Below are 12,951 nucleotides of genomic sequence, written 5' to 3'. Positions count from 1 at the left end.
GCAATTGTAGTCAACGGTACCTGTACTTTGAAATATCTAGTTTGCTCAATTTTAAACGATTTTGAAATGGGTTGGTTTTTAGTAAACGTAACTGCAGTAAATGTCCTGCAAAATTCAAAATAATTTGATGGTTTTTTTTTTTTTTTTTTTTTTTTTTTCATATTACACATGATTAGTAGCCCTTCGTCTATTTGTTGCATTTATGAGTAGAAATTTTAATATGCACTGTTCTTGTATTGCCGGAAACTTAAACCATCTAGCCTTATAAATTATATCTATGGTCTGATAGGAGGACGTACGGAAGTGAGGCTTTAGCATAGCGCCAATTTTCTTCAGCTAAACTCAAGTCGGTAAATCGCAATAGCTTACAGCAAGTTTCGCGGCGAAACTACACCGACGTACACGTACACATCGGATATAGATTTGCGAGTCTATGAACTAGCTGTGAGCAATTATTTGAAGGTAATATATTGCTTCGTATTTATTCTGTGATACAAACAAGTGTTGTGCCTGCATGTAATGTTGTAGCCCTGCTAAGAAACTCAGTACTTGTGTGTTGGTACGGAAACTAGCATAGGATTTGTGAACTGGTTTGCAACATTGTCTTTGGTGTGCCTTCCAGATAAGCAATGGCGGATGGAGATGTTATGGATAGAGATTTGGAAGATGGCGAGATTTCCAGCTCTGATTCAGACTCTGAGATGAAAACCACCACAGCAGCGATCGTGGCGCGACCAATAGAACCTGCGGTTTTCAGTGGCCAATCCTTTCAGAGTAGATCTGCCGTTTCTTATCGAAACGCCAGTAAACCAACCAGTGACAGTGATCTGGATTCTTCCGACGAAGAAGGTGCTTCTTGGAGCCGCAAACGTCAAAAAGTATCCCAACCGGCACTGAATCGCTTACCCGAGGCGCTTCGGGGTCGCAGGGTGAACAACATTTGGGGTTCTGTGGTGCAGGAACAGTGCCAGGACGCTGTAGCTGCAGAACTTTGCGTCTTCGGCATGGATGGTGAGGTTTCCATGGACAGGAACGTGGAGACTTACAACTACGTTCTGGCTCATAAGATAAAGGAAAAGGAGAGGCAGATGGAGAAACGGGAAAAACACGGAGAGGAAGTGAAGATGCTGGATGATCAGCTGGATGAGTACAGAAGAGGTGAAAGAGAAGGAGGTGATGCTAAACGTAAACGGCCGGTGAAAGAGCGACTCGGTCCTTTAGCCGAGATGGACGTTAAAGGCCGATACGAGATCACGCAAGATGACCCTGAAGATAAAGTAGTGGATGAAATCGCGTACAGGCTGCAAGAACCGAAAAAAGAGCTAATTCAACGTGCGGTGAATGTTCTTGGGAACAAAAAAGCCATTGAGTTACTCGGCGAAACGGCCACCCTGGAGGAAAACGGAGGTGTCTACACCGTGGACGGAAGCAGGCGGCGCACACCCGGTGGTGTCTACTTCAACCTTTTGAAGAACACGCCCAGCGTCACCCGAGCTCAGATTCGAGAGATCTTCTTTGACGAGAGTCAGAAGGAGCAGAAGAGCAAGAAGGCGGCGCAGAAGAGGAGGCGGCACTTGGTGGCAAAGAAGATGAAGCAGGCTATCGGGACGTTGAACCTTCAGGAGCACGACGACGTCTCCAGGGAGACTTTTGCTAGTGATACCAATGACGCCTTGGAGTCGCTAGAAGATGCTGGCAAGGAGGAGGAGGAGGACGGTGTGGAGGAAGAGCGCGCCGTGGGTACCGAGGAGTCACCAGTGGTGTACAACTCGGCGGACTTGGAGGTCTTCTAAAATTTGGCTGCAATCTTGAGTACGGCTAGCAAATTTAGCAAAACAATGGGTAAAGCTAACGTGTTCAACTTTTTGTCACAGTTATGCTCTTCTTGCACAACAAAAGTTTTATTGTGTTCACGCAGATGTGATTTATTTCCTCCAAAAATGTCTGGTATAAGCAAAAGTTTGGTAAGGTTAAAGGGAATGACAGCTGGCATAAATGCTATATGCTCAAAGTATTTGAAAAACACAAATTTCTTAGACCTCAAACCTGAGGACATGATGCTTAAAGTTTTGATGCCTGAGTTGACATTTTGAAGAAATAAAATACATGAAGGACTACAAAAGTACATAAAATAGGATTAATTAAAATACAAAATACAGAAAACAATTTTGAAAATGCTAAAAGTTTCAAAAACTCAATTAAAATACAGATTTTAAAACAATAGGTGTCCCATTCATTTAAACCCAGAGGTGCTCGGCAGGTGTATTTTTCGGTCTAAAATGGTTAGTTTTGGACCAAAAAATTGAATGTCAGGTTGATATTTGTTTAAAAAAAAAAGTATTTGAATTGTCAATGCCTGGCTAAAACAGGATTATGATTGGTCCAAAATGAAAATGGTTAATTTTGGGGCCCCAAAATGGTAGATTTCTTTTTTTTTTATTCTTTATATTTTTGCTGTCAAAATGGTTCATTTCGGTGATTTTTTTTTAAAAACCAAAAAATCATATTTTGGCGTAAAAAAAAGTTCATACTTTGACAAAAAAAAAAGAATTTTAGTCAGAAACAAAAATGGTTACTTTTTGGGGTCCAAAATTAATAATTTTTGCTCCCAATTTTTCCCCAATAACAAAAGGGCTTCCCTCAGTCACGGCTAATTCCTGCAACTACTGGCTTTTATTTCAGTTTTTCCCACAACAGAAAAAGGAAATGTTGTGCTTTTTCAATTAAAAAAAAAAAAAAGTTTCACTTCGGACTTAAATGTCCTTAAATGTAGTTGTAATGTAGCTGTTTGTCCTCAAGATGGCATTAGAGCATTTCAATTTCGAATAATACGCTAATAAAGTTATTTCAATTTTTTGTGCTCCGTTATTACTGTTGGTTGGTTAGCTGATGGAATGTTTAACTATATTTTTGTTGTGTTTGTACTCTCTCTCTATATATATATATATATATATACATACAAATTGTGACCTTTTAAAATATCACACTCCACAAAAGCTAAACCAAAAAAAACTTTTTAAAAAAAATATAAAATGTTTTTTTTTTTTTTTTTTTATGTGTGGTAATAAACAACTTACTCAATTAATATTAATTAGAAATATTAACGCTTTTCCTTTTTTAATTGAATACGTAAATGCAAAGACAATTTGCGGGTCAATAATGTGAAAAATAAAACTAATCAAAATTGTCAGTTCACAAACCAACAACCCCAAAAAGACATAACCATAGCTAAATGACATTAAAACAATAAAACTGGAAGAAAACGTTCGATTTCTTTAATAAAAACACGAAGGTTTCTCCTTCCGTGACTGTCACTTTAAGAACATGACGTCACGACGTAATCACATGACCCGGAAGTAGAGGATTGAACGTGCACTTTGTTGTGTTTACGTGCATCAAGCGGGCTACTCGAAAACACAAACCGTCCACTTGATTTTTGCCGCCGTTATTGCGTTATTTCTTCACAACCGATAACTGATAAGTATTTTTTAACCTCTTACGTGTAATTGAAGGGAAATTCTCACAATTACACCGTTACGTTTTTAATGTCAGAAATGAAGCGCCTTTTATTCATAGCTTCGTAACATCTCTTTGGAACAAAAAAACTCGGAAAATACAGCTTTTCAGTTCGTTTATAAAGCGAGTTATTCATAGAAGTAGCATTAAAATGAAGCAAGACGCTGATGCTACCGTAGTCCCCGCTTGTTTCATATCAAACCATGAAGGATTTCACGGAAACATTAAAAAGTTCATCCGAGACTTCGTGGTGACCGAAATCGACGTAAATGGACGGCAGGTGAACATAGAAACAGACGTGCAGGCTCCTCACTGCTCGGATAAGACGAGCGCGGAATGTAAGCATGACCAGAACCTTCAAGGTTTGGAGGACTGCGACATCTCCACCGACTGCAGGTTCGATTTGACCATGTCCAGCCCAGACAGTTTGGACTTGAGCATGGTTTTGGGTCAGGCGGTGAGCGAGAAGCTGGAGCAGTTTGTGGTGAGTCTCCGCGATGAGGTGGAGGACAGTGAAAAGTCGGGCCACAAGGAGCTTTCACTAGGTTCCTTCACCGACAAGTACCAGAGAGCCAACGTGCACCGGGCCGTCCGACACAGCTTCCCGTTCTTGATGACTGTCACCATCCAACCGGAGATAAGAGTTCGTGAAGACCCGGACTACAGGGAGCTCTCCCAGCTTGTCACCGAGGAGGAAGCGGAGGACTTCTTCAGGTTCATCGATGCCAAAGTGCAAGATTCGTCCTACACGTTTCACCCGGACGACAACAAGGAGCATCGCACGGCCGTCCATCACTTCCTCAACCGCAGGTTCGGGAAACTGGTGGAGACCAAAAGCTTCAACGACCAGGACAAGATGGCCATCTCGGTGCGATTGCGGGAGCGGGGTCGACCTAAAAAGAGGAGTTCCGATGAGCGCAGGGAGGAGGATGTCTATACAGGTAAACTAAAACATAAAAAGACCTCACTTTTGTTGCTTAATTGCTCACTTTAGTGCTTCTTCCAGCGTTCACTCTATGTAAGGAGAACTTGGAGACTCTGGAGGCCATCAGCTACATGGCGGCAACTCTCGGCGTCCTACCGTCAGACTTCACCTACGCTGGAATCAAAGACAAACGAGCAGTCACCTACCAGTCCATGGTGGTCAAGAAGGTCTCGCCTCAACGGTAACATAATAGCTCTATCTACTTGAAATTTTTTACCTCTGTGACCTTAGACATCATGACCCCCAAATCTAACCATCTTTTCCGTTTCATATCAAACTTGCAGTATGTGTTTGTCATAAATCAAAAAGGGATAAAGTGATTATTATCTTGAAAATTAAAGTACAGACTCAATTTGAGTGTGACCTTTGACCTCATAACCCCTAAATTTAATTATTTTTTTCAGTTTCGTAATACAAGCACATTCCGTTTATTTGTTCTTGAGTTATCTTGAATAATATAAGTAAGTTAAAGCTTTCCTAATTCAACTGAAGATGGACCAATTTCTTGGGACGATATCAACGTCACGTTTCAATGTTTTGTTTTTTTTAGTTTCATGAGTACATAAAATGATCATTTACATCAGGTGTTAACGTGTCAAATTGTACGTTTTAATGTGATAACTTTCACTGTTTTATTACTGTACCGGCTATCATTATTTAAAAAATGTTCTATTAGGTTGACGGAGAAACGGGCAGAATTTGAGAAGCGAGGGATGCGTCTGTCCCACATCCGCTCTGCGTCAGAGCCACTTAAATTAGGACGACTGCGGGGAAACCACTTTGACTTGGTCGTACGCAACCTGAGGTCGCACGGCGCGAGCGGCACACGCTCCTTCGCCGACACACGACATCAACTTACCGGCTTGGTGGAAGAGGCGCTGGAGAATGTCAAGGTACAAACATTTGGTTGGCAATGTTGCGCTTATCGATTTGGTGATGGTTTGTTTATCTTGTACAGGTGAGAGGTTTTGTCAACTACTACGGGCCGCAGAGGTTCGGAACTGGGCAGAGCGTTCAGTCGGACCTGGTTGGGTTGGCTATACTCAAAGAAGACATGGTGAGTGTTGCCAATATTTTTTCAATTAAAAGTTTTCTAAGTCACGTTAGACGGATTGAATTAAAGTGGAATTAAATAGACATGTAAGATGTTATTTTATAACTTTTATGTAATTACTATGTAATTCCATTGTAATTACATAGTAATTACAGGGTCTTTTATGTGTCCCCAGTGTAAATGCAATACAAATACTCATTTAATTTTTTATTTTTTTGTGTATGATCAATTGCCGTCTGATATAAATTCAGTGGTACAGCCTACTGAATTCAATATTTTAAATTTAATTTAGTTCTGGGAAAAGTTGGATATGGATTTTTTTTTCTTTTTTTTGTGTTGGTGTCCTTTTAAGAAAATTCCCCATTTATTAATGACATCACTCTTCTGCGAGAACATCACACCAGTAGCGGGAACTTTAACTGTGGAAAGCAATTTTATTTTTGACCTCCTTTAAAAATCAGATTTTAAAGTTTTATGAAGTACGTTCAATGTGGTGGCTCATAACATGTCCACTCTGTCAAATGAATGGAAACATTTCAAAAGCTTTATTTGTAAAATGATACATTTCTCATCAAGTATCCAGTCTTTTTAGATATTATGCTAGCAAAGCTAGGCTGCGGGCTAACTTTGTCCCTCTGTTCATGTACAAATGACACCCTATTTAAAAAAAAAAAAAAAAAAAAGAGACCTTTCACCTCGTATGTCGTATATAATGATTGTATGTTTAATAGTGGAGAATAACACCAATAAAAGCCAGTATTTCCAGGAAGTGTCAGCCATTTTATTAATGCTAATATTATTTTAACACTCATTACATGCGCCTGTACATGAGTCTATCAGCGTTTGTCCATTTGTAAAGCATTTAAAAATGGCTTTTTTGCGTTTAAAAATTATTTTCCCCCTCATCAGAGGTTTTTTAAAAACACCATTTGCATATTTAATTTAATTTGAGCAAGTGAAGGTCATTTCGGGGTGTTCTGTCCTTTTCTGATTTAAATGTGTCTTGGTTTCAGGTGGACGCCGTCCGTTTATTCTTCAGTCCCGAGGACGGCGACGATCCTCCGAGCAAAGCGAAGAGGCACTTCCTTCAGACCGGTGTGTTATTACCATGTTTTCCTGGGGTATAAGTTGAACTAGTTTAAAAATGCGTCAGACAAAGAAAAATTATAGACTATAAGTCAAATATGTTGTTGGCAAGTAGCTCAAATGTGGTATTACTTCGGCGCCAAAATCACAGCACTGACATTCACAAATAACAGTGCTGCTAATGCTAAACTCATTAGCTTAGCAAACTACTACGTCGCTGCACTTTAGCTCAATTTTAGCCGTTCAGCAGCTTTCTTTAACTTCTGTAGCATGCAGATAGGATAAAACTCAGCTAAATTACCATCCTTTTAGCTTAGCTGTAGCGGTTTCCAATTAGCTTCCAGTGACTTGTTGTTGTCCAGCTAGCCTCCAAAACTTACCGTGTAAGCACATATCTTCCCTTCACGTGGTTCCAGAGTCAATTTTAGACTCCAGCCTGTTTATATTTCAATTCAAAAAAAGAAAATGCCATTTTTAGAGAAATTGCGATGGCAGTTTTGTTGTGATGATTACTTTATTGATTTTGAAGAATTTCAGGGTCACTTCCTGTTGATTTTGAGGCATTCCAGGTTGCTAATATTTAGCTAGCAAATTTAAAATTTAAGGACTTTTAAGAACCAATTTTCCAGTTTGTGCATTGTGCTAGTTAGCTCGGACTGGCTATGTACCAGTATTTAGCTAGCAAATTCAAGCACTTTTTAAGGACTTTTAGGAACCAATTTTCCAGTTTGTGCTAGTTTGCTGGGAGTTGCTACATAGCTAACATTTAGCTAGCAAATTCAAAATTCAAGCACTTTTCAAGGACTTTTAAGAACAAATTTTCCAGTTCGTGCATTGTGCTAGTTAGCTCGGACTGGCTATGTACCTAGTATTTAGCTAGCAAATTCAAGCACTTTTTAAGGACTTTTAGGAACCAATTTTCCAGTTTGTGCTTTGTGCTAGTTAGCTGGGAGTTGCTAAGTAGCTAACATTTAGCTAGCAAATTCAAAATTGAAGCACTTTTAAAGAACTTTTAAAAACCAAGTTTCCAGTGTCGTGCTAGTTAGCTGGGAGTTGCTATGTCGCTAATATTTAACTAGCAACTAGCAAGACTTTTAAGAACCAGTTTTTAAGTCTGCATTGCGCTTGTTAGCTGGGAGTAGCTACATAGCTAACATTTAGCTAGCAAATTCCAAATTTAAGCACTTATTAAGGAATTTTAAGAACCAAAGATATCAGTTTTTTTAAGTTTGTGCATTGTGCTAGTTAGTTTGGCGTTGCTACGTGGCTAATATTTAGCTAGCAAATTCAAAATTCAAGCACTTTTCAAGGACTTTTAAGAACAAATTTTCCAGTTCGTGCATTGTGCTAGTTAGCTCGGACTGGCTATGTACCTAGTATTTAGCTAGCAAATTCAAGCACTTTTTAAGGACTTTTAGGAACCAATTTTCCAGTTTGTGCTTTGTGCTAGTTAGCTGGGAGTTGCTAAGTAGCTAACATTTAGCTAGCAAATTCAAAATTGAAGCACTTTTAAAGAACTTTTAAAAACCAATTTTCCAGTGTCGTGCTAGTTAGCTGGGAGTTGCTATGTCGCTAATATTTAACTAGCAACTAGCAAGACTTTTAAGAACCAGTTTTTAAGTCTGCATTGCGCTTGTTAGCTGGGAGTAGCTACATAGCTAACATTTAGCTAGCAAATTCCAAATTTAAGCACTTATTAAGGAATTTTAAGAACCAAAGATATCAGTTTTTTTAAGTTTGTGCATTGTGCTAGTTAGTTTGGCGTTGCTACGTGGCTAATATTTAGCTAGCAAATTCAAAGTTCATGCACTTCTTAAGGACTTTTCAGAAACGGTTTTCCAGTTTGTCAAGTTCCTGGTGAAAAATATATTTATGAAAATGATTTCTCCAGATAACGCCAAGGAGTCCTTGGCGTTAATGCCGGCATCCAAAGCCAGGGAACGCCTCATGCTCCGCGCCTTGAACCGCTACGGCACAGGTCCGGAAGGTTGCGCCAAAGCCTGGCTCAGTCTTCCCCATGGCATGAGGCTCTTCTACCCGCACGCCTACTGTAGCAGGTTAGCTTCCCGGAAGCACAAAAAGATTATCTCGACCTGTAAATCCATTTTATTTTGATGGACCAGAGTTTGGAATGAGGCTGTGGCACACCGGTTGGTTACGTTGGGTCACGGCGTACGAAAGGGAGACCTGGTGTGGATGCGGGAAGTGGACAACGGCGGAGAATGCAAAGCAGCTCAGGTAAAATTGGGATTCAATTTCGAGAAGAACTGTTTTTAAATATGCAATTTTCTCAGATCCACGTGGTGACAGAACAAGAAGAGGAACAAGGAGTCTACGCGCTAGCTCAGGTACGAATCGAGCGTCGACTACATTTTGTACATCTGGTTTAGATCTCAATTTACAAGAGGTTAGGGGTGGGAACCTCAAAATGAATTGGGATCTTTTTAGCACTGTCAATGGCAGCAAGTGAGCTAACGTAGACACCATGCTAATGGAACATTTTGCTAGCAACCTGTTGGCTACGTTTTTTTAAAAAGTGACACCTTTTTAAAACGATATGTTGATTCTTGGCGGGAGCATATCGATAATCTTTTGGGCTACAAAATATCACCTTGTCGATATATTGTCACACCCCTACTTCAGGTGTTGCTCCCCATGCCAGGAAATACGGTAAAGTACCCCGAGAACGCCATGGGCACGTGGTACCGAGAGCGACTTACCAGAGACGGCTTGGAAAACTGCCGCTTCCGAGTGGGTGGTCTCAAACTCAACTTGCCGGGCTGCTACCGCCCTTTGCTAGCCAGTTTGTGCAACCTTAGCTACCGGCTAACCAACGACGACGCGTCAGAGAAGATGGGAAATGTCGGAGAATCGCTCACGCTTACCCTGAATTTCGATTTGGACTCCTCATGCTACGCTACTATCTGCCTTAGAGAGATCATGAAATGCGATCCTTAGATGTTATTACACTGCCCCCTTTTGATCGTAGTTGAGTATCGGCATTTGCGTAGTCGTGTGCATATCTTGTTTGTATTTGGTGGCAAAATTGAGAAATATAAAATACTTTGTTTTCTAGAGTTCAATCCAATTGAAAATTTGTGGTGGAAGTTAAAGAAAATGGTCAAAGCTCAGAATTAAGTAAGTCGCTCATTTTTTTTGTTCTTAATGGTCTGAAAACATCAACTTCACTGATGATGACTGTTTTTTTCAGGTTTTTTTTTGTGTGTTTCCTAATGCCAGGAAGTTTTCTTTTAAACAGGCATGAAAATCTCTCACCTTTCGGCGAAATTCGCCGTTTTGAAGTCAAAAAGGATGACCTACGTGAATCGTGTAGATCCGAGGAGAAAATTTTTAAGGGGGGTGGGTCAGGTGTAGGCATGTGCCGGTTACCTTCATGGTTTACCATGCTATGAAAACGTCGTGGTTACAAAACCACTAAAATTTTCCTTCATACAGTAGTACGTATTCGCTATTTTTCATGTGTCAAAACTGCAGCCAGAAGTGGCTTGGCGTGGCAGCGCTTACCCCTTCCCCTGTTTGATGCTGCGTGTGTCAGTGACGCTATTACAGCAAACCCAAAAAAAAACACTCCAAACACAAGGCGTACTTTTTTTCAATTTATTGAGCTCTCAAATCGTGGTAACTGAAATATACCAAATGAATACATTTAAAACGTTGTACAATCGTATTTTTCCACGTGTGAGTAGCTTCAACAGTTTACCTTCATGAAAAAGTTCGCCAAAAACAAAACACACATTTTCCTTTCAAATTCAATACACAAAGTTACTAAAAACTTACAAAGACGAATGATAGGCAAGGCTTAGCTAGGAGAGCAACTTCATTGAGGTTAATCACAGCCGCTGAGAGAGAAACAAGTTTGAATGCAGGGGGTAAAAAAGAGCGTCAAAGATCGCTAATTGCGACAGATGATCTTGTCCTAAGCACAAATTCACGTTCGCTGGACGAGGGGAGGTCTCACTCCCAATTTTTTTTAGATGAATGCATTTGCCAGCACATTGAATTTGGTGAGTATTGGTTTCAATCGTTTTCATATTTTGCGGTATGACAAAGTTACTGCCGTTCGTTGCAGCTGGCATTGAACACTGCCAGAGCTAGCCAAATTGCCGGTGAAAAAATAGCTGCTGTTAAGTTAGCGTCAAGCTTGTGTATTTAACTGTAATATAAAAGCAGTGTTGTCAGTAACGTGTTATGTGAGTAATGCATAACTGTAATCTGATTACTTTCTTTCAGTAAAGAGCAATCTAACGCGTTCATTTTTCTAAATCATTAAAGTTACTTTCCTTGATGCCTGTGCGTTAGTTACTATTTTGTTATTGCCCCATAATGTATGTAGAATGAAGAATACTGTAGTCATGGGAGTGACATCACATGTCACATTTTCTAATCGGGGATGGAAAAAAAAACGGGTCACGTGTATTACCATGATGCGTGAGCCGTGAACGCTGGGAGTTTGCGGCCAAAACAACATAGCCTTGCTACCTCGCCAGGATGCAATGAAATAGCCAGGAGATATACTACAAACGGCTGCATTTGCACACTGAAAACACAGCCATTACTTCACATTTTTGTCCAGTAAAGATGACAAAAATATCTCCGTGCGCTGCGAACTTTGCGCTGGCTCAAAAACACTGTCGACCGCTAAAAGCATCCAATTCAAGCACCACTTGGAATTACAGCACAACAGGTAACAAGACAGCCAGGACTCGTGCTCAATCCTTGGTTCAAGCTCAGTTGTTGTTGAAGGTTTTGAACGCTTAGGTTTAAAGAAATTCTAAATATCCATCTTGCCTCCTCAGCTGTAGTTTTGGCTAAGCAAAGCAAACGGCTGTCTCTAAGGTGCTATAGTCACATGATCTGTTCGAAAAATAATTTGGACCCATTATGAAATACTTTTAACGATTTTTGTTCATTTCATTTATTTTTGTTGTTTGTTTTATTGCTTTAAAACTTTTATAGACAACATTTAATGGCCATATTCAATGGTCTATACCTAAAGGGGGCGTTCAGAATTTTTTACATTAGGCTTAATCTTTGAGTTAGCCGGGGTTTAATTAGTCGTTGGAGTTGATTTGAACAAATTTTGTGCAGTTTGCATGTTATTTGTTAGTTTCAGGGCTCCGGAGTGACTAAGCTAGCGCGAGTCAATGGTGGTTGAAATCAACTCCTTCAACTAATTAAACCCCCGCTAATTCGAATATTAAGCCTTATGTGAAAAATTTTAATTTTCAAATTCGCCTCATGTAGGACGTTTCACCGACGGAGGACATTTTGGCAGAACGCCGGAACATATTTCCTCCACACCCTACTCACCTTTTTAACCCCTGACCCATTTTCATGCCTGTTTAAAACGCCCTGAACACAACACGTGCTTACTGCAATGTAAAGCAGGTAGGCAGTTGTGTTAGCATGCTAACAGTCAGCAATTCTGGGTCATTTTTTGGCTAGGGTGCCAATGTTGAAATGGAATTGAATAGACATGTAAGCTGTTATTTTATGTATTCACATTGTTATTTTATGTAATTACACAGTAATTACAGGGTCTTTTTTTGTAGAGTGCCATTTTTGTACCCACCATATATGAAGCTGTATTTTCACTGAATTTGGAAAAATATTCAACTTATTTATTTGTGTAGGTACAGGCTACTTAATTGCATTTTTTAAATTTAATTTACTTCTGGTAAAAGATTGTTACAGAATTTTGTTATGTGTGTTTCATTCAAATTCGGATAGAAGTGGGGGGGGGGGGAATACTACAAAATAATTATGATTTTATTGTGTTGGATGAACTATCTTTAATCATGTGTTGTTTTTAAATTCTGATATTTAAAAAAGAAAAAAAAATACTGTTTGTCCCTATTCTCCACTCTTGTTAAGGTGTGTTAGTGCCGCTAACACACGAGAACATTTGCGACCCGGAAATAAAATACAGACCGGAAGAGTCTGTGTTTTAAGTAAATTTCCGGCAATGACGTTATTGTTTTTTTGTTTTTAAAAAAATATTTAAAACAAAAACATTGTCACATCGTGTAAGTATACCCAAAATCATCAATAAGGTGTACCAAATAAAGTGAAGTGACCCTCCGAGGCCACGCCCACGGGACAACCAATCACATAGTGGGGGGGGCGCCAAGCATTTTATTAGATACACCATATTTTATAAAAAATTGGAAGAAAAAAAAAAACGCTGTTCCCTCACCCCCTCTTTCAGATTGCCTGTCCTCTTGTAGGCGTGGTTTTGAACATCATTGCACAATTATACAACCGAATTGAGGTGCTCTTTACAGTGCAA

General features: G+C 39.7%; 3 protein-coding genes across 6 annotated transcripts in view; 2 read left to right on the top strand and 1 right to left on the bottom strand.

The window, feature by feature from the left end:
- Positions 1 to 284: 284 nt before the first annotated feature.
- phax (phosphorylated adaptor for RNA export) lies at positions 285 to 2,856 on the top strand. The gene is made up of 2 exons (XM_057855614.1): positions 285 to 462; positions 623 to 2,856. Exon 2 carries the CDS (start codon positions 630 to 632, stop codon positions 1,791 to 1,793), a length of 1,164 nt encoding a protein of 387 aa, XP_057711597.1. The 5' UTR covers positions 285 to 462; positions 623 to 629; the 3' UTR covers positions 1,794 to 2,856.
- Positions 2,857 to 3,193: 337 nt separating this feature from the next.
- pus7l (pseudouridine synthase 7 like) lies at positions 3,194 to 12,588 on the top strand. 4 transcript variants are annotated; one of them, XM_057853801.1, is made up of 10 exons: positions 3,194 to 4,457; positions 4,523 to 4,682; positions 5,178 to 5,394; positions 5,460 to 5,558; positions 6,569 to 6,650; positions 8,533 to 8,698; positions 8,765 to 8,879; positions 8,936 to 8,989; positions 9,718 to 9,779; positions 9,853 to 12,588. In XM_057853801.1, the coding sequence occupies exons 1-9, from the start codon at positions 3,668 to 3,670 to the stop codon at positions 9,751 to 9,753; spliced, it is 1,719 nt and encodes a 572-aa protein (XP_057709784.1). In that variant the 5' UTR covers positions 3,194 to 3,667; the 3' UTR covers positions 9,754 to 9,779; positions 9,853 to 12,588. The 4 variants fall into 4 exon arrangements, 3 of the variants coding, with proteins under 3 accessions (XP_057709784.1, XP_057709783.1, XP_057709781.1); XR_009066521.1 differs by having other exon boundaries at positions 3,195 to 4,457; positions 9,285 to 9,779; positions 9,853 to 12,587; XM_057853800.1 differs by having other exon boundaries at positions 9,718 to 12,588.
- Positions 3,573 to 12,951, bottom strand: part of pphln1 (periphilin 1) — a 77,587-nt gene continuing 68,208 nt past the window's right edge. Inside the window, exons 11-12 of the transcript XR_009066522.1 lie at positions 4,485 to 4,615; positions 3,573 to 4,409 (exon numbers count right to left, since the gene is read on the bottom strand). The gene's annotated coding sequence lies outside the window, so the exon portion shown is untranslated. The remainder of the gene's footprint in view (positions 4,410 to 4,484; positions 4,616 to 12,951) is intronic.

The sequence above is a fragment of the Corythoichthys intestinalis genome, chromosome 13 (assembly GCF_030265065.1).
Source record: "Corythoichthys intestinalis isolate RoL2023-P3 chromosome 13, ASM3026506v1, whole genome shotgun sequence".
NCBI lineage: Eukaryota > Metazoa > Chordata > Actinopteri > Syngnathiformes > Syngnathidae > Corythoichthys > Corythoichthys intestinalis.
This window is presented reverse-complemented; position numbering and strand designations above follow the sequence as displayed.